The sequence below is a fragment of the Patagioenas fasciata genome, chromosome 12, assembly GCF_037038585.1.
Source record: "Patagioenas fasciata isolate bPatFas1 chromosome 12, bPatFas1.hap1, whole genome shotgun sequence".
In the NCBI taxonomy this organism is placed as follows: domain Eukaryota; kingdom Metazoa; phylum Chordata; class Aves; order Columbiformes; family Columbidae; genus Patagioenas; species Patagioenas fasciata.
In genome coordinates, this window is record NC_092531.1 from 19,334,396 (window position 1) to 19,362,375 (window position 27,980).

At 52.2% G+C, this 27,980-nt stretch overlaps 1 protein-coding gene across 1 annotated transcript; it reads left to right on the plus strand.

The window, feature by feature from the left end:
• Nucleotides 1–1,203: 1,203 nt before the first annotated feature.
• Nucleotides 1,204–27,388, plus strand: RGMA (repulsive guidance molecule BMP co-receptor a). The gene is made up of 4 exons (XM_065847462.2): nt 1,204–1,364; nt 8,595–8,710; nt 21,075–21,586; nt 24,182–27,388. Exons 1-4 carry the CDS (start codon nt 1,351–1,353, stop codon nt 24,881–24,883), a joined length of 1,344 nt encoding a protein of 447 aa, XP_065703534.1. The 5' UTR covers nt 1,204–1,350; the 3' UTR covers nt 24,884–27,388.
• The last annotated feature ends 592 nt before the right edge of the window (nt 27,389–27,980 follow it).

The window sequence follows — 27,980 nt, forward strand, 5'->3', positions numbered from 1 at the left end:
TATCCACATTTAAGAAAAAGACCTCTTTGATGGCAGGGTTTCTGTAGCAGGGCTGTTTAGATTTGTTGTGATTAAATCACATCCATTTTCTAATTTGTACCTAACACACACTCAAATCCCTCCTTAAGACTGAGCTGTACAGGCACATTTTGTCTTTGCTGCTGACTTAATCAAGCAGCAGAGAGCCGCTGTGTGCTCTCTGCAATTGTCTCTTGTGCTGGATAAAAAAAAGAAAGGAGAGAAAGAAACACTTTGCAAAGGGCTGCTATTATCTGCACACTACGACGACAGCATATTTAGCACGTTTGTGGCTCTGGGGTTGCAGTAATTAATTGTGTGTCTGACACTTTGGCTGGCACAGCCTTGCACCCACAGCTTTCCCATCACAGCGGCAGAAAAGCAGGCACCTTGGCACCCATGCATGCCAAAATCAGTCCCCGCAGGGGTCTACGGCAGAGGGGTGCTCAACCCCGGCTCACCCCACACTGCCCAGCTCCAGGCAATGCAGGGTGCTGGGGCAGCTGGGGTGGAGGGGGGCTACACCAAGGGTCTGTTAGGGCAGCCTGGGGTCTCCATCCCCTCCTCATTGCCTGGGTCCTCTTCCCTCTCCCAACCTCAGTCCTCGCTGCAATCCCCAGTCAACAGAAAGACGCTCTCAGCGCCTATACGTGCCCAAGGTGTTGGAGAGCAGGTGCTCCCCCGAGACCCCCCTTCACCTCCATACCCTCCCGATGCAGGTGGAGCATCCCCACCCCTTCGGGAGGGGGTGTACCCTGCAAGACCCCTCCATCTCCCCCAGCCCCGGCAGCCTTGAACAGGGAAGGGGGTGCTGGGGGAGAGGGGAGGATTGCAGCGAGGACCCCCCCTAGCTCCCCCTCCGCCTGGCCAGGGGCCGCTCCTGCCCTCCCTCCGCCGCTGCATGCGAACGACGCTGCTCAGCGAGTGCGGAGGGAAGAGGGAGGGAGGGAGGAGGGAGGGAGGGGACCTCCCTATCTGGCTCTATCTCCTCCGCTGCCTCTCACATGCTCCGGGAGGGCGATGCGGTTCCCCGCGTCCCGCTGAGCGAGGCCGCGCTGCTCCCCGCCGGGGCTGCCCTGCGCAGGGCAGGGGGGGCCGCCCTGCGCTTGGCCTTTCCCCCTCCCCCGCCACCGCCCCTTCTGCCCTTGGGCTTTTTTTTTTTTTTTAACGATTTGATTTGATTTGCTTTTATTTTATTTGGTTGTATTTTATTTGATTTTCTTTTATTTGGTTTTATTTTTGTTTAATCTCCCCTGCCTGGAAATTAAAAAAAAAAAAGAGAGAAAAGTCTCCGCTCCCTGCACCCACCCCCGCGGCGGGCTGGAGAGGCTGATGCGGCCGCTAAGGTAAGCGGGGGCGGAGGGGCTGCGCGGGGTCCCCCGGCCGCATCCTGCCCCCGGCTCCCTGCATGGCCCTTCCTCCGCCGGACCTGTTGAGGTTGTCGCTCTCGGTCCCCGGCTACCTCCTCCCTCCCGAGCCGTTTTCATAAGAAACCTCGATTCTTCCCGTTTTCTTTGCCCACCTCGCTCCCTCCATCCGGCTCGATACCAGCCTGGCGTGCATGCGGTTATTCATTTATCCTCCCTTCTGATGGTTGCCACTAAAAATGCAGCCTGCTGGGCTAAGTCAATCGAATAATTCCTTGCAGACCACTAATGAAAACGGAAAATATCCTCCCCAATATTTTCCCCTTTCCGTTGCGTAGCTCATCACGGGGCTGATCGTGATTATCGCGACAGGCGCGCTTCTTTTGCCAGGACACAAAGCTTTCCCCTCACTCCCATGGTTGCAAAGCGCTGGGGTGTTTGCAAGCTGAGGGAAAGCGGGGTGAAGGGGTAACAGCTGGACAGATGTGGGCAGGGATGGCCACATCTGTGTGCAGGGAGAGGATGGGCAGCTGGAGTGTGTCTGGCCAGGGGAGACTTTGCTCCTGATGAACTGGGTCTGTAAATAGCCCGTAACCTCAGCCAGAAGCGGGGGCGGGAGGGGGGCAGAATATAGCCCCCGGTCAGGACATTTCGGAGGCACCAGCCAGAGCAACCTCTGTCGAGGCTTGCTTCCACACCGGGACCTGCACGTTGCCCTTCTTAAGTATTATATACGTTTAAGGAAACCAGGCTGTGTTTGCAAGACAGGTGCTTTTTGTTGTGGTGGTGGTTGCGAGGCAGGAGATGAAAGTTTGGTGTTGTTTTGATGTGATTCTTGATTGCTGCCTGTTGGAGTAATTGCATCGCAATTGCTCAGAGGTAGAATCAATTTCCCCAAATTGAGATTTTAATGGGAGCTCGCAAGCTGCTGTTATGTCATGTGGTTTAAGGCGGCGTTGGATTGCATTTATTTTATAAACTGGCTATTTTTGCAGACGGCACAGGGATAACAGCACCACCCAGTGGGGCCGCAGCCCCAGCCCAGCCCCAGTCCTAGCCCTAGTTCTAGCTTTAGTCCCAGCCTCAGCCACAGCCCTAGTCCCAACCCTAGCCTCAGCCTTGGTCCCCGTCCTAGTCCGAGTCTTACTCCCAGCCGTAGTCCCAGCCCTAACCCCAGTTCCAGCCCTAGTCCCAGCCCAGCCTCAGTTTCAGCCCCAGTCCCATCCCCAATCCAAGTCAGGTTCGCTCAAGAGGACTCAAGGTGCAACTTCCAAGCTGTTCCCCCCTCCACAGAAACTCCCAGATTCATTTGCTAAAATACCTATAGAGGTGCTGGATTAAAGTTGGGGTTTTGGTGGTTTTTTTTGCTTTTTCTCTTAAGGAATGTCTCTCAGATATTCAGGAAAAAGTTTTAAATTAGCTGATGATACTGTAATTTATTGTTTCATGACTGATAGCACAGGAAAGTGTCCTGCACTGGGGTTGTATTCTGGATATTGCTGTCAGGAGTTGCCACACAGCGACCTGGGCAAGGTGGTTGGTTTTCACTGAGCTTTTTCCGTAGGATCTTTCAAACACCACTTTCTCAAGAAGTTGAAGATGTAGATTTGCAAACACTCCATGTCATCTCCCACCTTTAAATAAGAGCCAGGAGATGTCCTTAGCTGACCTGTTGGTTGGAGGGGTGGAATTAGGGACCTGTGTTTGTACTTTCTCTAGATACCAGAAGTTTTTAAAAGCAGCAAAGAAAGACTGTCCCGTAACATAGATAGGTTTCTGTCTCTGCTGTTAAACGCAGAGTTCTCTGGAAATCTTCCCTGTTTTTTATTTTTTGTGAGTTCAGATTGATCCACCTTTTCTGCTGAGTTCATATTGGGCCATTCAAACTTGTTCTTAGGTACCTCTCAGCCTACCTTTTTTTTTTTAATTTATTTTTGGGATTTTTAGAGGGGAGCGCAGATGTGAAGAATATATACTAAAGAGATATTGCTTGATATTTACCCCAAAGAGGAGACTGAGCTGGCAAGCCCATCTCCCTGCAGAGAACTAAATATACAAATGGTGAATTCCAGCCAGCCCTCCAAACACTGTTGAACAAGGGACGGTTACAAGCTCCCATGTGGAGGAGTTAGGGCTCACCCCACAGGGCTTTGCAAGCCAGGGAGAGACTCGAATGAATGCCACCAGTCAAAAAAATAAGTTGATGTGATGAACTCTGTTTGCCTGAAAATATCCCTGCTTGTTTTGCTTGCTGTCGTGGGTGAGACTGGAAGTTTTCCACCAGCCCATCTTCCCTTCCCCTTGTCCAGCCTGGCTGATTGCGAGCATTTAGACATGACTTTTATGGCTGTGAGCTTGGAGTAGGCATTTCGGAGAGAGAGCCCACAGCAGGGATACCCCACAGAGACTTCAGATGGGGCTGCCATTAATCTGCTAATCTGTGGATGCAAAGATGCCGGTCAACCAAGCATTCTTACTATTTTATCTACTGCTGTTACAAAGCTGTGTTTTATTCCACCTTCAACCCACTGGCCTCTTCTTACATAGCCAGATTGGTGAGTCTAATTAATGTTCACAGGGGCAGCTGTGGATTAGCTAAACCAGCAAACTCTTCTCTGCACTTTGCTGTGCAGGAGCGGGTCGATCTTCAAAGCCCAGCTCTGTGCCATCACCTCCGCCTGCCCTGTCCAGCTCCTGCCAAAGTTCAGCACAGGGCACTAGTGACACCTTGGTGGGGACACTTTCCCTGTCAGCTGCTTTACCAAGTGTTGTGAGTAGGGTTAGTAGGTTAGTAACCCTACAGGTTAGTAGGGAAAAGGGTTTAGATGCATATTTGGTAGTTTTGAGGTGCACAGCTCAGGGAGAGGGTCTACTCGTGCTGTCAACCAAGGAGACTATAAAATTATAAAATAATTGAATTATGAGTTAGAGGAGTGTCTAAGAAACTAAATGCATTGTTTTCCAGTTTGCAAACATGAGAGATGTGGCTGTTACTGCAAAAGACGAAGGGAGTTTTTTCGTCGTTTAGAAGGTTTTTTCTTTAATAAGGGAACTGTTCATAGCACAGGTGTTTGGTTTTACTTCCACATTTTGGAATCAGTTGTTAAACCTCCCCAGATAACAGTTTGGGGGGTTTCCACTCCAAGCTTCCTTTCTTCTTCCTTTAGGGACTGATTTGCTTTTTGCTGCTCACCCCCAACACATACCACTGGAGAACGTTTCAGAATTGGCTTCCTGCATGGACAACCACGGCTTATCCCGGCCAGGCCACGAGCAGCGTTTGTTGAACGCCTTGTCCTAAGGCAGAGCAGGCGAAGCCGTGCAGAGATCGCTGCGTGAAGAACAGCCACGCAGAAAGCTCAGGGGAGAGTCAGGAGCAGACCAGAAGCCCTGACATCCATTCCTCTAACTACGAGTTAATAATCCTCAGAAATACCCATGTTTACTATTTTAGCCATATAATTACAGGTAGTGAATAATTCCATTAAGAAGGCTGTAAGGGGAGGTATCATCTGTAAACCTGAGGGTTCAAGTTAGGCACGTTCATTCAGCCCCACTGAAGCCCACAGCCATGTGGGCAAAGGGCAGACAAAATTAAACTCAGACCAGTGATCCCAGCTGAGTTTCCCCTGGGAACTGCGATCTTCCAGCAAATACCTTGAGGAATGCTATCAGCTAACCCCAGCTGTGATTCCTCCTTCTGTGTCACCCCAAAAAATTCAGACCCGCGTCTCCCCTCCATAATGACACCAAACACAAGGGTCAATGCATATGTGGTCACAGAGGTGCCTTTGCCCCCGGAGCTGAGCCGCTGCTCAGTGTAACTCCGCTGTGCCTGGGAGGTGTTTGCATTTTAGCGGTGGGTGGTTTCCCACATGGTGTTTGCAAAGAGCATCGGGCTCAGCAATGCCTAAACAGGGAGCCCCAGCCGGGCTTCGAGAAGGAAAGAAGCTGGGCAAAATGCAGTCATTCCGCATTTCCAAGCCTAGATACCCCCATTAAGCAAGGCAGAGATCTGAATTTCACACAACCTGCATTTCAGTAGGTGATTTAAAGTCTAGGTCTTTGATTCAGCTAATCAGAAAGGGGGAGGTTATTTGAAAAATGTGGTAGGGGGAGCAGGATTTCAGAAACACACCTTATTTGGGGCCTTTTCCTGCTCTGCAGTTACAGTTTGGACACATCTGTTGTTTTCTCCAGCAAAATCCGCTGCTTTGATCGGTGCCAAAAACAGCAATCCCATTTGCAATGCATGATGCAACTGAGCAAAATCAAGGAGAAATTTTTACAAACTGGATCCAGGGGCACTGGACCGTTGCTTTGTGACAGCGCAGTTTTCCCTACACCGAAGTCAGAAGCTCCAAAAAGAGTCTTATTTTAAAAATAATGCTTCAAACCAGATTCCAGTCCATCATTGCAATGTGTCAGCTTGCCACAAAATGGCAATACTGAAGTGACGCTTTAGGTCAAACAATCAAACCAGTCTAACAGCAGCTGCATTTTAAAAGTTCATAATTCAGATGTTTGGGGGTTTTTCTTGTGAAAAATAAATAAATCATGCTATATGTCATCAGCCGGGATAATAGCAGAAGTGATGTTTTCCAGTTTGAAACAAAAGCAAAAGTTGCATTGCAAGAGGACATGGTTGGAGCAAGAGGAAGGGATTTGAGGTCTGAAACCCCATCCCCTGGTTCTCTCCCCCCTGCCTAAGCTCTCCCTAGCTCAAGGACCCTCTCCCTCCTCCCTCCGGGCCCCTTCCAGCTCCAGCTGCCTACACAGCCCATCAGCAGGCATTTCTTCTTGGGTGGTAGCAGCAGCTGGCAGGGTTTGGACATATTTGCCCCTGTTTGACATCCCCCCACAAAGAGGTGCTTCGAGTAGGCGTTCCTCCCACTCTGCCTTTGCTACAGGTCTGGATCCGGCCTGCCAGCTTTCATCTCCTGCCCAGCTCAGCCCGGTCTGGCAGCTCTTTCTGCACAACAGAGCTCCTTCTGACTTTAGTGGACATCATCTGAGTGCAGCTGCCGGAGAATCAGGACCGAGACAGATCTCCAGTCAAGCAGGCAGAGCCTCAGAATTTTTGGATCCCATCTGGGTCCCAGATGGAAAAGCTTCAGCATTTTAATTCCTGTTGCAGACTGGATAAAGCCTCAGTGAAACTCCTCCTTCATTTGGAGGCAAGGGGGCTCAAACCCTCTAAGGAGATAGATAGGTGGTGTTAGATGCTTTTGCTTTTTGGATACTTACTGCCATCTCCTCTTCTGAAGCTCACCTTCCATGAGATATTTGTGGTACCTGAATCACAGATTCAGTCCTTGACAGGGAGGAGTTCACAAACTCTTCTTGGAGACTTTAAGCTACAATCACTCCAAAAAGCATCCTTAAGGCTGTTTGCAAGGTGGAAGAGAAGGAGATTTCCAAGGACAACTAGATGTAGAGTCAATGTAGACCTATACCAAGCAGCAGGAGGAAAGATCCATTGTTAAAGGGCATTTACAGAGTTGGGAGAAGGGTTTTGTAAAACAAAAAATTTGTATAAGATCCCCAAGAGAAAGGAGATGAAACATTAGAATAGCAAGGGGGCATTCAGTTAAAGGAGGGCTAATGATCTAAAAGAGGGAAGTTAAAGCACATTAAATAAAGAATATTACACTCATGGGCACTCTCAGAGTGAAGTTCTCATAGTTCATGGTGGCTAAAACATCCTTCAAGACAAATTTGAAAGAGATCCAGGTCTGCTGTTAAGGGGATGCCTCCCCCGCAACTTAGCCCTTTCCTGGGTGGAGAACCCCCTGGGATGGTGGGGCTGCAGATCCAGCCTGCTCACTCACGCTGTGGCATCACAGGAGGTGAAGAAGGGCAGGATATTGAAGCCCAGCAGGCAAATGCTTGTGTGCTTTGAGCTGCTGCTCCAGCTCCGTGGCCCATGAGCAGGGAAGGGGCTCCCAGGACTGCCACCTGTCCAGGGGCTGCCCAAGGGGTCTCTAAGTCAGACCCCCGGGACAACTGTACAACTAGTGAGACTTTCCCCCAGAGAAAGCTGAACAGCCAGGTCTATACACAGGCTGGTGGTGCAGACTGGGCTGTGCTGGAGGTCCTGAAAGAGCATAGATACACGTCAGTCCTCTCCATCAGCCCTTGGGGGCCTGGCAACCAGATTCAGGGACCCCCAACAGCGATCCCTCTCTCCGAGGAGTGTCAGCCTAATAATAAGGATCTATGAGATTTGTTTTTTCTCAGTCATCTGGGCTTACTCCACCGCTGCCAGCGCGGGGTGAATGACCTGAAAGGTTGTGAAAGGCTCACACCTCCTGCGCAGCCGGGGCTGGGGCGGTGTGGAGGAGCTCCTGATGGGGGCTATGGCACAGGAGGCTGGAGGCCACAGCAGCGCTCTCGCAATCCCTGCTGCGCATGAGCTACCTGGCATCTCCCTGCCTCAGTTTCCCCCCTCTGCCATACGATGGCTCCTTTGCCCCAAGTTGCTTAATTTGGGGGAAACCCAAAGCGGTCTTGTTAGGTCTATGGGAAAGCGGCAAGGAAGGCGCGCGAGGTGTCGAGACCTCAAGGGGGTGGGAAGAAGCCCCTCTCCCAAATCACAACCGAGCCGCGATGCAAGACAGCAAGAAGACGGGGCAAAATCACAACGGCCCCTCCCGCAGCCCACCCTGCGTGGGACCACCGCCACCCACCGCCCCCGATCCCCTTCCCCACAGAGCATGGGAGGGTTTGGTGGCTCGACCCACAGCAATAACCCCTTTGTCCGGGTCTCCCCGGCTCTTCCTTCCCCTCTCTCCCTTCCATGGCTGCCGGGCTCGGCGCTCGTTCCTCCGCCCCTTCCACGCCGCCGGAGGAGCATGGCCGGGGAGGCGGGCGGTGAGCCGGGAGAGGAGGAGGGGCAGGGAGAGGATGCAGACATTGGAAGGCAGACTGGATGATTGATGGTTTGGGCTGTTTTGTAATGGGAGGGGAAAGAGAGAAGGAGGAGGAGAAGGAGAAAAAAAAGTCTGTGTAATATTGCAGTGCGGAGGCCACCGGAGCCCGGAGCTGGGGCCGCCCGTCCCTGCATCGCTCCGCGGAGCCATGTGGGGCTTTTGATTTTTTTTTTTTTCCAGTTCTTTCTTTCGATTGATTTATTTTCCCCTTTTGTTCTTCTCTTCCTCTCCTCCCTTCTCCTTTTTTTTTTTTTTTCTTTTTAAACTCTTCTTCCAGGGAGAGGATAGTGGTTAAAGCTCGAGCTGGATGGATGGGTATGGGGAGAGGGGCAGGATCCACAGCCCTGGGACTTTTCCAAATCCTCCCTGTCTTTCTCTGCATCTTCCCTTCAGGTAAGGAACAGCCTCTTTATTTTAAAGAATTTTTTTTCCTGTATTTCTCGCAGCCCTTGGATAGCCGCCTCAGTCCCCCCTGTCTCTGGGCCTCTTTCTCTCTCCCTCTCCTTGCAGCAGTTTGCCACATGTTTGAAATAAGCAAGTGGGGCTCAGTTTTGGTGCGTGTGTTCCCCTCATTCCCTTTCCCCTCAAGCAGTTGCGGTGGGTGTTTTTCCTTGACCTCATCTTCTTTGTCTTCCCGCTGCTTCATCCCACAAGGAAGGAGATGGTCGAAATCAAAGCAATTCCCGGCGAAGGCAGCCGGGGGTTGTTTCTGACAGCGTCAGGCAGGTTGCGTTGTTCTCCCATTCCCGGGTGTGCTCTGTACCTTGAAAGGAAAAAGGGGGGAGGGGGGTGACCCACACATTAACACCCCAGATGCCAAATTTCTGCACTTAAATGCAGCAGGGGGTCCCCGCTCCCGACCCCCCGCGAAGGCAAAAGCCATAGGGAGGTTGCGAAGAGGGTAAGGAAGGTCGTTGGATTGTGCTTTCGGGAAGATCGTGTGTCCCGGGGGGGTGCACGGCCCCACGGAGCGGGGAGCGCGGCCCCGGGGCGCACCTGGGCCGGGCAGCGCGGCGGAGGATGCGCGGGCGGCACCGAGCGCCCCCCCTTCCCCGGCCTCGGGCTGGGGTTTTTTAGGCTCAGCACCATTATTTCGTTGGAAAATATACCCGAGCCGGGCCGGGAGGTTTTAGGCTGTCCGAGGGCGGGATGGCAACCAAATGGTCCCGCAAAGCATCGGCTGCCCCGGCCGAGCCCTCGCCCGTCGGCCCTTCCCCGCGCCCCCCCGGCCGCTCGCACCTATCGCTGATCTCTGCCTCCCCCTTCCCCATCCCCAGTTTGTTTGTATTGTGTCAGAAAAAGGAGAGAATTTCAGAAATACAGCTGAAAACGCCATCTGTTTCCAATGAATCCCCCATAGTTTTTCACAATGTTTTTGGCAGATCTCTGCCTGCAAATTCCTTCAAGCCCTGAGTGCTTGTTTTTGTTGGGGGAGGGGAAACCCAGTCCACAGAGGCGGATTTGTTCCTTCCAAAACTCTCCAGTTTCTTTACCTCCTTTTTTTTTTTTTTCATTTACAAGGGGAAAAAAAAAAGAGAGAGAAAGCAGGAGGGAGAAAGGAAAACCCTAATGCTTAAATATCCCCGTTTATCTTTTTAGTTTAGCAACACTTTCCCTCTCAACAAAAAAAAATCGCCTCTGCCTTTTCTTTTGCATAACCGTAGGTGAAGCAGTCTTGCACACACATGCAGTAAATAAATAAATAACTGATAAGTGCTTTACGCCCTTCCTTGCCCATTGGCCTTTTAGCCCTATTGCAGGAAAACGAGCCTTTTCAGGGCTGCCCTTAGCACTGAGGTGTCTCTTGGAACCCCACTTTCCCCAGGGGACTTCCCAGCATCCCAGCAAGCTGGAGGCTGAACCCCCTTTTTATTTTTTTTTGTAATGGCAACTCTGGACCTGCTCCCATATGTGTTGCTTAATGCCCTTTTCGGAGCGTCTGAGTTGCAAAGCGTTGAGGCTGTGAGATTTACGGTGCAAGAAAGAACTTGATAGGAGATCGGGCTGCTTTGTTTGATTCTCCCTTCAGCAGTCAAATAAGGTGCAAAGAACTGGCAGAACGAGGCGATCCGGAGCCCGCGGGAACGGGGCGCAGGCAGAGACGGTGCTCCCTGTGCACAGGGCTGGGAGCACGCTGGGGGCTTTCATTGAAAGTTTTTTGGGGTGGGAAGGTAGGAAAAAGGGGGATTTATTCGCTAGCATATGCTTTGCCTCTTTTTTCCATGTGCTTCCTGGGAATTTGTGGGTTCTCAGCAGGTTCCCAGCTCCGAGAAAGCTTCGCACCCTTCCTGAGAGCCCTGGGTGAGCGGGGCCGCTGGAGGCTGCCCAAGCCAGCGCTCGGCGTGTCAGATCGGTACCTCACCGAGTCCTGCCCTATTTATTTATTTGCTTAACCCCCCCTCATGCACACACACGGGGCTGGATTCCCGCTTGTGCTGCTCTCACACTCGATGGCTTCACCCCGCTGCCTCCTGGACAGCCCCCACCATCGAGCACCCTTGGACTGGGGGCACCGGCGTGGGTCCCCCTGCATGGGTCAGGGTGACCCCTGAGTGTGGGGCAGCTGGGGAGGGAGCTTTGGGCAGAGCAGGCCACTGCTGACAGTTTCCCTGGTAGGAGTCCTGCTCAAGGCTTGTGCCAAGTCTCAGTGTCAGATGCTCATGGGTGCTCTCCCCTCCCGGCTGGGATCCTGATTTCTTCAGGGTGCTCAACTGATCCCCACCTGTGCCTCCCGCTATGGCTGTGCTGAGTTTTCTTGCAAATCCTTTTGTACTTTCAAAATATGGCCTTGGTTGTTTTGCCCCAGACGTGAAGCTTTGCTCTCCCCTTCATACTCTGGTTTGCTTTGGCTTTCCCTGTTTGCCTTCAGCTTTGCCATTTTGGCTCTAATACACTTCTACTGCCCTTGGTCCATCCAGGCAATGGGGTTGACTCCAGATAAGGATCCGTCCCTTCTGGAGGTGTATTGGGTCGGTTGATAAATGGCTTTTGTCTCAGCGGCAGGGAGGGATGTGATCGCAGCATTAAGCCGAAATTGAGAAGGGGGGCTTAGAGGCTGTTAAAACAACACCTCCCCAAGGCTGGGAACGGGGAGCCGGGCTGGGGGCCGGGGAAGGTGGCGGCAGGGGAGGAGCGCGCCTGTGCGGGTTGTTGTCAGGGCAGAGAAGAAGGGAGGGATTCAAACGTAAACCTGGAAATATTTTGGCTTCCCTGTTTTGTTGCTCGCTCGGAGCTGGTCTCGTACTTGGAACAGGGAGTTCTCTGCGATTGCCAGCAAAGCTCGTTGTGGGGCTGGAAGGAGGCGCCTTGTTTTTAGTGCAGATGGGGTGGACGTCTTGCTTTTTTTCCATAGAAAATCCTGAAATTCCCAGACCTTGGTTACTGGAAAGGGAGGACTGTTAAGAATGACTTTGGGTTTATCATGGCAGCAGCTGAGGTTTCCTTCTTAGTGGCCTGAACAGCTGTGTTGAGTCGGTTGTGCATATGGAAGTGCTCACAGGGCTGGGCAGCCATAAAAACTTCCTAACCTGGGGGCTCTGCTCGGTCTCTGCACCAACCTGCTGTCCCTGGAGAGCTGGGCTGCAGTGCAGGATCAGTCCCCAGCACAGGTTTTGTGGTCTCTCTTCTGTCTCCCTGATGGGCACATCCCGTAAAGCAGCTGTAGGCTCTGGCAGACCCAAGCGAGCCCCTCCTCATCCCGTCAGTCCTTTGGGAGACCCCCCCGCAGAGTCCTGCAGCTCCCAAGGGATGAAGGTTCGCAGCACAGCAAAGAAGGTCAAACGTGAGGGGGTTTGGTCCGTCTGGATGGGTTTGGTTGGGTTTGATTTGCTTTGTCCGTCAGAGCAGATATCAAACTTGGAGTAAGGGGGAGTGTGGGAACCCAGGACCAAAGGAGCATTAGGGTCACAGGTGGTTTGAAGGGAGCTGGTGTGGACTTGGGGCTGCTGCAAGGCAGGAGTGATGTGTGCTGTAGCGATGAGAAAGGGGTTTCAGGAAGGATGGGAGATGCTCGAAGATGCAGCTGAGGTGGGGCAGGTGAGGGGGTGCCTGGCCTTTTTCTGGCTGTCCTGGCAAATCCTGTCTTGATGCTGCAGATCAGGAGCAATTTGTGCAGGCAGGGCCATGCCTGACTGTGTACAGCACCAGGAGTGCACTTGTAAGAGGAGAGCCTCTAAATGCCTTTAAAAAGCTTTGTACCTTGCACTTGGCAGCTGCTGGGATGAAAAGAAGAGGATATTTATTCCCTTTTCCATGAGCTCTCAAAATAACAGGGTGTTCGATTGTAGCCTCAAGATTGCTTTGCACTCAAGTGCAGCCCGGCTGAGTAAATCACTGCTTCACCAGCTGAAATTCCTGCAGCGAGGGGGAGAATTGAATTATGGCCAACTGCAAAACCAGATGCCATCCCCTTGATGAAGTCATCAGGCTCTTACTGCGGAGAACAAGCTGGCTCCTACACACACGCAGCCCTCGTAGGCGCAGACTGAGCCGCTCTGTCTAACGGCCTGGCCGTGGTGTGCGGGGCAGCCGGTGGCTGATGTCCTTGCAGATGCGAGAACAGTAAGTCCTTCAGGGTGGAGCACCAGAAGGATGTCGAATCCCACTTTGCACTGCTTGAGCATCCAGGGGAGTTTGGCCATTTAATTCCCAGCAAGCAGAGCTATCCTTGCATAGATGAGGTTTTTATGGGTCAGGCGGAGAGCAACATTCACTTGAGCCTGAAGTATTTTCTCCTCCCTCGGTTTCCTCTCCTTCCTGGACAGCTGTTGACTTGAGTCCCCAAAGCCCTAGTAATGATGTACAACGTTTTGGTTTTTGGACAAGTTACCTTTTTTTTTCTTGCCGTGTGACACACTCCAGCCGGCCCTTTCTGAGATGATGAGGACATGTGGCAGGATGTTTTAGGGATGGATCCTGGCTCTGGGCTTTGCCAGCCCACAGTGATGTGACCATCATCAGATATGAGCATCACGATGCTGGGGATGGGAGGGTGCGGGGCAGCAGGACTGGAGGGGTAGGTTCCAGTTAGGAAGATACTTTTTCTCTTAAAATCAACACCTCAGCCCAGGGGGTGCAGCAAACAGCTGCATTTAAAAATAAATAAACCTCTCAAGGTCTGTGACTGTGAAGGAAGAAGAAATATTGTGGTTCCCAGGGGGTGCAAATGATGGGGAGCGACTCTGGTGCTGGGTGGGAGGCAGGAGGGATCCAGCAGATCCCTGCACATCCCCTGAGTGCGGCTCCAGCATCAGTTGGGTGCCGGCGTGGATTTTCGGGGGGGCTCATGGGGCTGCTGCCTGCCAGCCAGGCAGCTGCCACCCCCCGCCCTGCGCGCAAACCAACGCCTCTGATTGAGATGCCGCAATTTTTTTGGCAGGCGTTTAATTGTATAAATTTGCCTCATCCAGATTTATGTGCTCCGGGCTTTTCTCCATCTCCTCGTTTCGTGTCTCATTTACCTCTGCGTTTGAAGGGTTGAAATTTCACAAGAGCATGGCGGGGATGATTATTCCTAGAGGGAACCCACACCTGCAAGCAGAAAGCATTTCCCTGCCAGCCCCGCCGCGGCCCGGGCGAGGGGGAGGAGGGCGAGGGACCCGCTGCCACACCTGGGGGGCCCGCAGGCGCTGGTGGGTGGCAGCCGTGTCTTCAAAGGCACCCTGGGAAAACAGCTTCAGCATGGGGAGAGCGATGTCTGCTGGAAACCCGAAACACTTGGTGATGGGGGTGGCTGGCGGAGGTGGCCTTGTCCAGGTACCGCTGTTTCAGAGGGGTGGGGACACAGGTGGTGTTGTCTGGGGGAAGAAGCTGAGGGTGGTGCTTCATGCAGGGGGTGAGAGAGCAAATCCACCTCTCGTCCCACTGGGCTTGTCTTGGGTGAAACCCTTCACATCCTCAGCGTCCTCATCTGTAAAATGGACCGCTCCCCTTAAGGAGATTTGCCAGCTCATGAGAACTGTCGGTGAAAGTGCCTGAGTGCTCCCCAGCTGGGAAAACCCAGGTGTGCAGCTCCAGCACCACTTTCCAGCCTGCGGCACACCGTGGCGGGGAGCCAGCTTTGTTAGCACCCTTCTGCAGATGGAGAATCAGAGGAGATTGTTTCCCTTCCTCCCTCCTCATCCTCCATCTACCAGCTCATAGTCTGTGTCCATGGAGCAGAACCCACGTCCTCCAAACCATCCTTCGAGCAGGTGAAGCCTCAACAGTTGTGTCGAAGACAACGCTGAAGCCTGAATCCCATGATGAAGTTTTAAGAGCAATGTCTGCAGCTCTGTTGCTGCTTTGGCTGTAAACGCCGTTTCCTCCTTTCAGCCCGTGGTGCCTCCTGAACTTCCCAAGATATGCCGGTAATTCTCAGAGCAGCATCGTCAGCTGCTCGTGGCCCCAGCTATGAGCTCCACGGGTGATGTCCTCTCAGATGGTGTCTGCTCAACCTTCTCCCTGCACGGGGATGCTGAGGTGAGCGTGGAGGAGCAATGCTGGCTGGGGGGGCCTGGAGAGAGACACATTTGCCCCCGCTAAGCATGCCGGGTCAGCGGTAAGCTGACTCTCTGAGCCAAAAGAGCTGACTAAGTGACAGGAACGATCAAGGGCTCCTTTGGCAGCATCCAGCAGTGCGTGCTGTAGCTGGACCCTGCTTTTTCCCTGCCTGTGCTTGCCCAGTGTCTTCATCACTCCAGGAGAGACGGGGGGCTGTGAACTCAGCACTGAGGACAGAAGGGACTTGGCTGTGGCAGGTGTTCCAGATGCCTTAGTGATGGACACAGGTTGAAATGAGAAAATTCCTTGTGTGTCCCTCTTTTGGCTTAACTGGAGAAAGCTGTTCTCCAGCATCCTCTCGAGCAAGACAAGGACTGGGCTAACAGAAGCTGCATGGATTGAGGTGTGTTCTCCGATACATCCAGAGTCGCTCCATCAGCACATCCTTTGCCTGGATTTAATGCATCTGCTGCTTTTGCCAGCAGAAGAAAGCACAAAACCCAGACCCCAGCATGGAAGGTGGCCGCTCCGGGCCACCCTCCCCATGCACACCCTTGCAAAATATGAGCTCCAGCTCTTTAAGAGAGTCAGGTTTATTTTTCTCCTTCAGTTCCCTCCTCCTGGTTCTCCTCCCCCCACTTCAGTGCAACTGAAACCTGATCTAATCCCTTTGCACATGGGTAATTTATTGGTCTATTGGGCTTTTCTTGATGGCAAATTGCATTGTCTTTCTTCCTGGGCTGAGGCTTTGGAGCAGTTTGCTGCATTCCTGCAGCTCTTTTCTCAGGGCTGATCTTTCACACCCCCTCTGAGCACAGTCAAATCAGTTTTATTGGGGCCTCTTTGTTATGCAAACAAGGCAATAATAACCAGGCTATTATTCTGCAAGATTGTGTTTGATTAACAGTTCAAAGGGGGTCGCTGGAAGTGCCCAGCTCTGCCATCAGAGCACAAATCCTTTCTCGAAGCTTGGGTCAGGTGGCCCTTGGGTCTTCTTCACCCCACAGTACCCTTTGGGGCTGAGGAGAGCTGCCCCTGCCCAGGACACCCCATCCATCAGGGCTCTCCCTGGTGTGACAAGGCACCAGTCGATGCGTGTCAGCCTCGCAGCCCATGGGGGCACTAAGAGATGGGTGCACCGTGGTTGCCATGTGGGGTAGCTCTTGTAGACTTCCCCACTGGAACAGGGACAATGTGAGGGGCTGGATGCAAAGGGTTGATGTCGTTCATCCCCTCGGGTGTTGCTTTGGACTCCCAAGACCTTGCCGAAAGGGATCCTGTCAGCCAGGTTTTTGAGGAGCAATGTGATTTATTTTTTTTAACACTTGTGGCCATTTTGGTGCTGGTGGTGATTGCTGTCCACCCAGGAGCTGAGCAGCCCATATCTCCTGGAAGCTAGTAGATGTTGCTGGTATTAAGTGCCTCCAAGAATCGTACCTTTCCTATTGAGGTGTCAGCATAAATATGCTTATTTACATTACTTAAATAAATATGTGTTTAGGAGCCCAAGTCTAGGTGCTCAGATCTGAGGCCAAAGATAATTACATTTTACTGTGTTCTCCGAAAAAAGCCTTTTACTGCATGTGTGAGGCTTGCACATCTACACTTCAATCCATATATTTGGAAAGACGCGGGATGATGTATTTGCATCACATGTGGGTGATGAAATACTTTCCAGCCCGTTAGTAACCAAGAGGATATTAAACAACATCTCTTAGCAATGAATGCCTTAAAATTAACGGGTTTGGTTAACATGCACCCAAGAGTCTTAAAAGAATTGGCTTTTGCTTAATGAAATTAATTTCCACTAATTCTTTTTGCTAGAGAAATTACAGGAGGACAGATGAGTTGCTGTGCTAGTTTTCTGCAAAAGCATAATTTAGGTAAATGAAATCCAGGTAACCTGACACTCGCTGAAGGGAAAACGGGGGGCACTGATAATTAAAAGGCTGTTAAAAGTAGATGCGTGGATGTAATGTGTTTGAACACTCAATTTAACAGCACCTCATACGATGTACCAAGGATGAGGGCAGAGCAGGGGGACCTGGGTTGTGTGATGCCCCGTGCTCCCGCACACCTGGGAGCTCGCTGGGGCAGGTGGACCACGGGAGGCTCATGGGATGGAGAACCAGTGCTTTGCAAACTGGGAGCTCTGGGAAGGGTCACAGCCAAATAGCACGTTTTGGTACCCACTGCGGTGCGATGTCCTGGTGAAAGGGGTGACCTCAGGAGAGCGGCGAGCGTGTGTCCCGAGTCGGTCCCGCCTGTCGGGCAGGGAGGTTTTGCAGGAAACAAGCCTGCCGGGAAGAGGTCTGGTGGTGCGGCTGGGCAAACACCTTTCAGTGAGAACATAAAAGTGCGAACCGTTTAGCTTATCTAAGGGATTGACAAGTGATTTGATTGCAGTGTGTAAATATCTTTGTGGGAAACATACCGGTTACTAACGGACCTTTTACTGCTTTGGAGAAAATTGCTGGTTCTTTTTATGTCCTTACAATGAAGTCAGATAAAATCCACTTAGACCCAAGACCCGCATTTTGTAAAGGCGATAAACTCCTGAAATGGGAAAGGGGTGGCTTCTCAGACTACGCAGATGCAGAAGTCCTCATGGGAGATACAGCTGAACAAACACAGGGCACCGGGCTCTGCACAGGGAAAGCTGTCTGAGTGGGCTGTGCACAGGGAAAGTTGTCTTGGTCCAAGTGATTTAAGGATTTCTTCTGACTTTAAACCTTCCGAAACCATTGGTTTCAAGACACAGAAGGAAATTTTGTCCCTAGTTTGAGTGGCACCAGGCCCTTGAAAGGAGAATAAAATGAGGAGGTGCCTGGGCTACCAGGGCTTGAAGTCACCTGTCCCCAGGGATGAGGGACCCAGCAGGGTGGTGGCATCACCCAGACCTGGGAGTGTCACACAGATCCCAGGAGAGCCTTGCTGGGCTCCTGCTTGAGAGGGGTTTGTTTCCGTGCTAAGTCATCTGTGGTTGAAAAACAGATCCATTGTGAGTCGATGGAAAATAGATTATGCGAAATTGAATAAACATAGTTTCTTGGCTTGGGTACAAATGAGCCTGCACCACCGTGCCAAAGCTGCTGCCAGAAGGGACGAGGCAAGATGTGCTTGTTGCGGGAGGGGGAAAGCGTTGTGTCTGCTCTTCTCCTTGGCCTTTATCAGCCACGGTCCCCTCCCAGCGGCACAAGAGGTTGCCAAACCCAGTGACCACCAGTGTGGTTGGAGAAACACCTCTGGGAAAGCCCAGGCGGGAGGGTGCGCAGCCCTGCTCACACACCGCCTCTGCGGCACCTGGCTTTGGAAATCTGGCCTTATATGGGGCCCTGAGCAAAACAGCGAAAAGGGAACGGGTGCCAAAACCGGAGTGATAACATCTTAAAGAAGAACGCTCCCTCTTCAGGCCCAGGGAGGAAGAAGATGGGCTTCCCTGCCCTCAGTTTGGTTGTGTTTTTCTTTTTCTTTCCTTTTTTTTTTTTTTAATCAGTACCTTATAAAGTCTCACGTGTCCCTGGAGCGGTGTGGTGGTGAGGGATGCTCAACACAGGGATGTGTTTAGTGTTGGAGGAGTGTTTTGCAGCAGCCTGCTCTGTCTGTAGACTGCCATAGCTCACGACTGCATATCCTGATCCAAGCAAATGAAGCATCTCCTTAAAGAGCAACAGGCTGTGGCTTTATTTCTACTAGAAAAATCCCATCCACACAGCAGCTGAAGGGCTGGAGCAGCCAGAGAGCGCTGCAGCCTGGGCTCTGCAAGCTGCCCGCTGGACGGGATGCTTTGCACGGTGCGTCCTGGTGCTTTACTGAGCTGTCAGGTGAAGAGGGGTGTGCGGGTCCTGCATGTCCAGGGACATGTCTTCCAGCTTCGACGTGTCTTCCAGCTCCTCCTGGGGCTGTGCTGGCAAGTCTGGCTGCAGTGGCAGCTGCATGCAACCTCAAGGCATCCTCGAGCTGTACATTAGCATAACTACTAGGAGAGCAATGATTTTAATTGCCTGATGCCACAACTGTTTTGGGATAACTGCGATGGTGGCACTGGTCACACTCCTGCATGCTTTTGTAACTTTACCAGGAGAGTCCTGGGGCATCTGTGAAGCTATGCTCGCCACCCCTCATCAGAGGCAATGAGGTGCATTTCCCTTATTTTCCACCGTGATAAGCCCACACCCACACCACAAGTATTTCACCCCCAAACGCTTCTGCTTGCATTTCCTGTGCCAGAAAACCTGCTTGTTCCTGTCACTCTGTGCTGTTGTGTGCGATTGCCTGCACTGAATACCGTCCCTTGCTTTTCCCTCAGAGTTTCAGCACTGTGCTCGCTATAGCATATTGCAGCAGCCGTGTTTGAACGTATAGTCTTCAGAGCCAAGGTGGGCAGCATCAGCAAGCCAGGCTTTTCTGTATGTTTGTAACAAGACATTGTTTGCATCATGTCTCTAATCTAGGAGATAACACTGAGCAATATGCTCTATTGCAAGGCAGTGGCTGTGATGGGAAACCCACTGATAAGCAAAGTGTGTTTGGTGGAAAACCACACTCTTGGGGCTGAAAAGAAAGGGACACAAAATAATAAATATATTTAAATTTGACCCATAATGCAGATGGCTTAGCAGTCAGAAGCTTGTTATCAAGTCACCTCTGGTCAGTGATGAGTTAAAGGCTTTCCACAGTGTGTCTTGCAGGTTTAAATGGGATGCTGCCAAGATGAAACAGCTCCTGGGTTCTTGGTGCTGTTGCTAGCATCTGAGTTTATTAAATGTGAATTTTGAAACTGCAAGGAACCTGTCACCATTTCCTATTTGCACTTCACTCTCCTTGGAAAGGGAGAGGAGACAGGCTTGTTCCTTAAGGCCAGACTGCTTAGTGGTTTATAGCCCTGGTCTCCCTTTCTGATTTTCCAGCACCAACTATGTTTAGGTTTCCAGCACAGCAATGTTTAAAACTAAAACACACTGTTTTCCCTGAAACAATACTGGGTTTTGTAACTTTCTTTTTAAACAAATCTGAAATGGTTTTGGCACAGATGTCTTGCCAGCCTCCTTCTAAACAAACCCGAGACAGGAATATATGTGTGTGCCTGCGAGAGGCACCACAAAGCATCTGGAAATGGTGGGGCTTTTCTTCTCATCCTCCTGCCTTGTGTGCCTGAGCCCATCTTGTCTCCAAGCCCTCCAAGGGGGTCGATTAAGAGGAGAGGAAGGAAAACACCATGAATTTTCAGTGATGTGAGCCTGGGTTCACCCAGCACAGCTCCAAATTGGCAGGGGCAGAGCGGTGTCTGCGCGATGCTCGGCGATGGCCATGTGCATTTTGCACAGCTGCTTTCAAGTCTGCTCCAGGGAAGCCACACTGCCGCGGGGAGCAGACGTTGTGGGGGGGAAAAAACAGGATCTGGAATACTTTTTTTGCCTTCCTCCGCCTTGCCAGCAAGCACCGGGGCTGCGGCTGAGCCTGGCGAAGGCTCTGCTGCCTTTGGCTTCGCCTCCGCAGGGGCAAGGCGAGGCGGGGGCTCAGCTGGCATCCCCGCACCCTGCCGCGCCGGTTTTTCTCCTCCACCTCTTGTTCTCTCTCAGTGAGCCGTGGCGGGGAATGGGCTCCCCAGGGCTGGGCAGAGGCAGACGGCAGGCAAGAAAGAGGGTTTCTTGGCTCCTGCCTCTTTCCGGGGACACGGGCAAGCGCTGCTCCAGGCACTGCTGCAGCCAGGAGGGTGCTGGGGTGGCCGCTGGCTCTGCCGCAAGGCTGGTCATGGTGCAGATCCTGCTCTGACCGCTGCACATCGGCGTCTGTCCAGGGCACAGCCAGACATGGGCTACCCCGTGCCCATGGAAAAGGAAAGCAGATTTTTGCCTGGTAGAGCTTATCTGGACATGACACACAGAGTTTTGAATGTCAAACCCTAAAAAGGCGATAAAAACCCCAACTGCATCTCCCCTCACATTAATGGTCCTGCCTTATCCCTGCTAATGAATGTGTCCCATTCTTCCCCCCTCTGGTTTTCCCCCAGGAGCATTCATCTAAAGGCTGGATGCTTTTTCCTCTCTTGCCTTGAACTGGGGCAGATCCTGTTGGTTTCTTTGGCTTTGATGCATGAGGGTTGGGTCATGTGAGAGGGTCATGTCCGGTGAGAGGCCTCATCACGCGGTAGAGCCCATGTCATGAGTTTGGGCTGTGGGAGGAGGACACCACCCTCTTGGTGGGTGTAGAGTTGGATGTCCCACACGTAGCCACTCAAGCATTAACCACCTTGCGTTTTCCTCCCCTCTTGCAGTGACGTCTCCATGCAAGATCCTCAAGTGCAACTCTGAGTTCTGGGCGGCCACATCAGGCTCCCACCACCTGGGCACGGAGGAGGCACCCGAATTTTGCACGGCGCTGCGTGCCTACGCCCACTGCACCCGCCGCACCGCCCGCACCTGCAGAGGTGACCTGGCCTACCATTCCGCCGTGCATGGCATAGACGATCTCATGGTGCAACACAACTGCTCCAAGGATGGCCCCACATCCCAGCCCCGCCTCCGGACATTGCCCCCCGGGGACAGCCAGGAGCGATCCGACAGCCCCGAAATCTGCCACTACGAGAAGAGCTTTCACAAACACTCGGCCGCCCCCAACTATACCCACTGCGGGCTCTTCGGGGACCCCCACCTCAGGACTTTCACAGACACTTTCCAAACCTGCAAGGTGCAAGGGGCTTGGCCGCTTATAGACAATAACTACCTGAATGTTCAGGTCACCAACACGCCGGTGCTGCCTGGCTCCACAGCCACCGCCACCAGCAAGGTGAGCTTTGGTCACGTCCCCATGAGCAGAGGTGGACAAGGCAGAGGTGCTTTGGAACAGCCTTTCTTTCCACCACCTCTTTCCTCCACCATTTGCACATCTCCTTGGGGAGAGTAAGACTGGGTGGGAGCTCCTCTGAATTTGAGTGTTTGGCCCTACATATCAGATGCCCATCTCCTTCTTCTGTCACTACCTTCACTTAAGTGGCCTGTGGTTTCTTCCTGAGCACATCCAGCCCCATCATGGTTAGCAGGCTGAGATGCTGCAGCTCAGAGGACAGTCGTGGCCAAGGTTGGGGATGAGGGCTCCCATTTGAGGGACTCCAGGTTGCTGTGAACAGCTGGATCAGAAATTATGGTGGCACCTTTTGGGAGGCACCTGAGGTCCGAGCAAACCTCAGACTCACCTCCAGGGAGGCTCCAGCTTGCAGGGAAGAGCCTGGAGGAAGCTGAGCTCCTCACACCATCTTCCCCTCTGCCCAGGCTCATAATCGTCTCTCTGGTTTGCGGCTGAGTCATTTTGTGGGGCACAGGCTGTTCTGGTGGTGCTTTGACAGCCTAAGTAAACATCCTGAAGATACAGGGCAAATACTGAGAAAACCCAAGTGAAAAATGGCCTGGCGTGATACAGCAGGACTTGTGCGACATGGCCTCAGTTTCAGGAGAGACCTGGAGCTGATGAACTGTCATGTCACTCTGTGGTGCACCAAGCTCTAAAGCTAATGGCTCACTTTTTGTGCCAAAAAAAGAGGGAGGTTCAGCAGGAGGCATCCTCTTGGTGTTGGAAGATGTCCTGTCCTGGCGTGTCTTGGAGATTTGCTTCTCCCTGTATGTGAGGAGAGGAGAGATGCACATGTAGGACATGGGCTGCTTTTCAGCTCTGGATGTGACCTTTGGTTTTGGTTTTCACCTGTCCCTGATAAACCTCCTTAAAGATACTTAATGATGCTCTTAACTCCTTATCTACCAAAAAGCATCAAAACCTGCTGAAGCTTGCAAGGAAGTCTGGCTTGGGGAAAGTGGTCCCTAAGGATACCAGGAACCTGCCATTTCTAGGCTGGATTGCAGGATCACCATCTTAATTGAGCCTTTTCACCCGTTATCTGCCTCACGGGCTTGTGGTGAGGAGGGATTAGTCATGAGATCTGTAGCATGAGCTGTGGAAAGCATTACTGGGTCATTGTTGGAGGACCATGTGCTGCTGGAAAGGATGGGAGCTGCTCAGTTCATGGGGCTTTTTGTGTTCTAGCATGAGGTTCTCTGATCCAGCCTTCTTCCTCCAGCCAGAGGCAGGGCTGGACCCAGAAGAGGTAGCAGAAGGTCCATGTGAGGGGAAGTGCAGCCTGAAAGCCATGGCTTGGTGGTGCTTCATGACGTGGTTGAGGAGGGTACAGCAGGGCTGGGAGCATCTGGGCACTCAGCGGAGGCATGGGTGGGAGAGAGGACATTGCCAGGGCTCTGGACAGCTCTGGACTCCTCACCAGCATCACTGGGAGCAGAGGTGCTGGTGGCCACCCCTGTGCTTAGCCCAGTCCTTGGGGAGTCTCAGTCTTTCCTTTCGCACTCAGCTCTTGAGTGTGTCTGCCCTGTAGCTGTTGGAGCCGTCTCTCCTCCAGCCCTGCCCTGCTCTGGCCGGGTCTCAGTCTGTCTGTCCATGGGGAGCACCTGTGGGGAGGTCCTCCTTACCGCTTGTCCCTCATGGAAAGAGGTGCAAGAGGAAGAGCAAGTTTGCAAGAGGTGAGAGAGGAATCATAGAGTTTGCATGGGAGAAAAAGCAACTTGCAAACTCTGCTTTTCCTCCTCCTCATCAAGCTTTCCTGCCAAAGCCAGGTCAGCAGGGAAGAGCAAGCACTGTGAGGTCCTTCCTCCAACAAGGGACTCATGTTTGAGCACAGCTGAGGATGGGGAGCTGTGTTGGGCTCAGTCTATGCCTGTTTTCCCCAGGAGGACCTGCCCACTCAACATGCTGAACACGTGTGTGTCTGTGTGGTTGAGATGAGGCGTGATGTGTCCTGGGGCCTGGAGGAAGAAACTGTTGTTCTGCAAGTGGCCGGAGAAAGGAAGAGATACAACCTGTGGGGGTTACAACCTGTAAATACAACCTGTAAATGCTGTGGGAGCTGGAGGAGAAGCTCCAACCACCTCCGTGAGATTCAGGGCTCTTCCCCCACTGCCATCTGCCAGGCCCTGGAGGCAAGACGATGCTGCTTGCAGGGGCATGCCACCACAAGCCTGTGAGCAGTGATAATCCAACCAGCTCCAGCTACAAGGGAACTCCTGTATCAGACATGGGAATAACAGACAGTACATTCATTCAGTTCTGTGTCTTGACTCCATTCACAGTCTCTTAATCCCTGTGCTGAAGCAGGATGTCCTCACCTAGGTGCCTAAAAGTAGGGGCAACATCCTTGTCTGGGTGTCTAAAAGTTGGGGCAGCTTTTCAGGAAGAAGCATCTGCCCATGAGCTGAAGGCCATACTCCTGGCGGGGCTGAGCAGACAGCTCCTCCACCTCCCATGCCATTCCTGGTGGTGGCCCTGTGCTCTCAGGTGGTCATCGCTGATTGTGACCCTGTTCTTTTCTTTCCTCCCCTACAGCTCACCATCATCTTCAAGAGCTTTCAGGAGTGTGTAGACCAGAAAGTGTACCAGGCAGAGATGGATGAGCTCCCTGCTGCCTTTGCAGATGGCTCCAAGAATGGTGGGGACAAGAATGGAGCCAACAGTCTGAAGATCACTGAGAAGGTGTCAGGCCAACACATCGAAATCCAGGCAAAGTACATTGGCACCACCATCGTGGTGAGACAGGTGGGCCGGTACCTCACCTTTGCTGTACGTATGCCGGAGGAGGTGGTCAACGCCGTGGAGGACCGGGACAGTCAGGGCCTCTACCTGTGCCTCCGTGGTTGTCCACTCAACCAACAGATTGACTTCCAGACCATCCGCTCGGCTCAGGCCACAGAGGGTCGTGCTCGTAGGAAGGGGCCCAGCCTGCCGGCCCCCCCCGAGGCCTTCACGTACGAAACGGCCACGGCCAAGTGCAGGGAAAAGCTGCCCGTGGAGGACCTCTACTTCCAGTCCTGCGTCTTTGACCTCCTCACCACGGGGGATGTCAACTTCATGCTGGCTGCTTACTATGCCTTTGAGGACGTGAAGATGCTTCACTCCAACAAAGACAAGCTGCACCTCTATGAAAGGACACGGGACCTGGCCCCAGGCAACACGGCTCCCTCGGGGACCCCCCCTGCCCTCTGGGTAGCACTGCTGTGTTTGAGTCAGTGTTGGTTGGGCTTGTTATAGAGGTTTGATCCTTGACACCACAAAGAGTGGGGAAAGTGGAGCAGGAGGGGACCAGGGACGAGACGGCGGCGCTGGACAACGGGAGGTTGGATATCAGAGCCACACGGGTTGTCCTCAAACCTCAGCCCCTCTCTTTGGCACCAGGTCCTCCACCTTCACAGCTCTTACTTAGGAGGAACATGCTGACAGTGGGACAGGTCAGGTGTTTTTGCTGGACTGTACCTTGTCTGGACCTTCCTCACCTCCCCCTCTCCTCCTCCCCGTCCTCCCAGTAGTGTGGGTGCCAAGGAGCCCCCACATCCTTGTAGCACTCCCTCAGGTCCCAAAAATGCACGTGTTGACTGTGACATCGGCGTGCATGAATGTGGCTTTGTCTTCGTGGAGTGGTGCCCACGAGGAGGGCACAGAGCAGCGAGAGGGGGCCAAGCCTGGCCAGCACAACAGGGCTGGGCTTTCTACTCATCGGGGCCGTGCTCTGCTTTGTGGGCACATCCCGCTCTCCCCAAAGCCTCGTCATTGCAGAAAGTGGTGTAAGGGGCCACAATGGTGGGGAATGGTCCCATGCTTACCCAGCTGCTGGTAGCTGGCATCTTCTGGGTGGAAGCAGGACACGTTCCTCAAGCCTCGGCTGGCGTTTGCTGTGGTTCAAAGGGCATCTCCTGTTTTAGCCAGCTCACTCAGCTGATTCACTCAGTGGTTTTATTCCTGGCTCCCTTGTCTCTGCCTGGACCAACCGAGGACTCTCAATGGCAATGGGAGAAGCCTGGCCAGTATTCAGGCAGTTTCTGTAACTTCTGCCTGGCGTTGGATTAATTCCTTGTGCCGTTTGCTGCCCAGTCCCCTAAAAATGGCAGTGGGGAGGCTGCTCAGTGGGAGACCTGATCCACACCCCCTCCAGCCCCATGTCCCCTCGCCTGCCTGTGGCTCGGCCGGGTCCTGGGATGGAGCAGGAGCATCACGCTCTGTTTGTTTGCTGCTAGGTCTCTGCTCCGCTCCTCCTCCTGGGGCCACGACTTACAACCCCATTGCAGACCAGTTGCACCTTAAGTCCTTCTGGGCTTGAATTGGAAATGGGGCAATGTTAGAAATCCAGCCAGGAGACGGGATGCAGCAGAGGACCCCCTGACTGCCCCCACATGTCTGTTCCCTGCCTCAAAACCATTGATAATCTTTTTCCCCCACCATGTAGTGCTGCCCATCTCCTCTCCTCCATGTTCCTCTGTGGTTCACCTCATTGCTCACTGAACAAACAGCAAGACCACCTTTGCGTTTTGGAGACCTCCTGATGGGTTTTCCCTCCTTTCCTCAGGGGGAAAGTTCCCAGAAAACAGCCCCAAAAACACGTGTCACTCTTGGGCACACCTCCTGCTCTCAAGGGAGGTCTCCGGGCGTGATGAGACAAGCTAGCACCGAAAGAGGTGGGAACAGGCTATGTTTGGCAGTCTGAACTGGTGCCAAGAAGCAGCCTGGTGTAAATACTCAACGTGACTATTCATTGTGTCCTAACAGCTCTAGAGCTCCATTTGTAAAGCAGCACAGAAATGCAAAATTGTGTCAATGGATGTAATTTATATTGTCTCTTTAATATATAGACCCCTGGCATTGATCTCGTGTGACTGTACAGATGAAGAGATGTAACTGGTTTTTAAATGTTTAAGGAAAGAAAAGAAACAAAAAGATGTGTTTACTACTTTGTTCCTTGCTTTGTTTGCTGGTGCCCCAGGTATTCTGTTTAGGGAGATTTTGAAATAAGGATATCACAGTTTGGAGGCGCTGTGGAGAGCAACCACTGGACTGCAGCACAGGACAGTTTATCTTCCCAATGCACTAATTTACCAGCCAGGCTGATTTGGACATTTGGTTTCCTTTGTTAAAGAATAAAGTTTTAGTCTTCCCTAGAAATTCAAAACACAAGTATTGAAAGTCAAAAATTGTCACTTAGGAAGAGGAAGCTTTGGTTTTTTCTAGCTGTATTACCCCATAGATAAGCAGCAGCTGTGCAAATCACCCCTCCAAAAACACGGACCTTCTTGAAAGCGCCCTTAGCTGGCCAAGCCACAGCGTGAGAACAAGTCAATACTTCCCTTAAGACCTCTCCTTCGTATAAAGCAATCACCCTAGGGCACGATGCGCTGTACTTTAGGGGTAATTTCCAGCCAGGGAAAGTCCATTTGATTAGGGGTGGCTCAGTCCCACTGTCCAGGTGAGCGTCCAGTGGTGGCCGGCTGTTGTACGCTGGTTGGGGTATCCCTATTTTAGAAGCAAACAGTGAAGCACTTTATTTTGTTGTGTTTGACCCAGTTTTGTTTAAAGGTGAAGTGTGGCCAAGAAAGACCCAATTCTTGGAAACAAAAGAAATACGTAGGCAAAGCGGGGGGTGTTACAACAAAGGCCCCCCCCACCTCCTCCCTGCGTTGAGACCCATGGGAGTGTCACCACGTGTATATACTGTAAATTATTTATTGAGAAAAACACAAGTAAAGTTTGAGTTTTTTTGACAATAAATGAGTGGGTCTGGTTCTGTTCTCAGTGTGCTGGATGATGCCGTTCACCACAGATGCAAATGCCGCCCCATTTCTGCATTCACTAAAGGAGACTTCTTCTGTCTGTAACCCAAGGACTCTTTGAGGCCTGTCCTAAATTTTCCTGAGAATTTCACTCGGGGGTTTTATTTATCTACAGCCAAATGAGAAAAAAAAAAGGGGGGAGGGGGAGGAAATATACAGTGTGTTTCAAAAAGATGGGCCCAATTTGAAATCACTGTATCTTTGAAATTGCGTCCACCTTTTTGAAACACCTTGTAGATGATAAAGCACTGGAGGATGGCTGGGAAAGGAGCCACGCAGCGATGGAGTCCAAGCGGGTACCATGGCCCTTCCCCTGCGCCCTGATCTCCCCTTTCTTGGGCATTGCTCTTGGCCCCAGTCAGGTCTGTTACTGCCCTCTAATGAGGGAAACTAAAATTGCAATTTTTTTGGTCCATTTTCCCTTCTTGAAGAGCTAAAGGGCTCCTTGCCCCTGCAGCTGGGGCCAGGGAGATGCTGAGATTGGGCAGGGCACCGACACCAGTTGAAAACACGGATTATTTGGGCAAATC

Excerpts from the sequence above, each read along its gene's own strand:
- RGMA (XM_065847462.2), top strand. Across the intron at positions 8,711-21,074 it reads TCTCTGCATCTTCCCTTCAG|TGACGTCTCCATGCAAGATC; the intron begins GTAAGGAACAGC and ends CCCCTCTTGCAG. Across the intron at positions 21,587-24,181 it reads CAGCCACCGCCACCAGCAAG|CTCACCATCATCTTCAAGAG; the intron begins GTGAGCTTTGGT and ends CCTCCCCTACAG.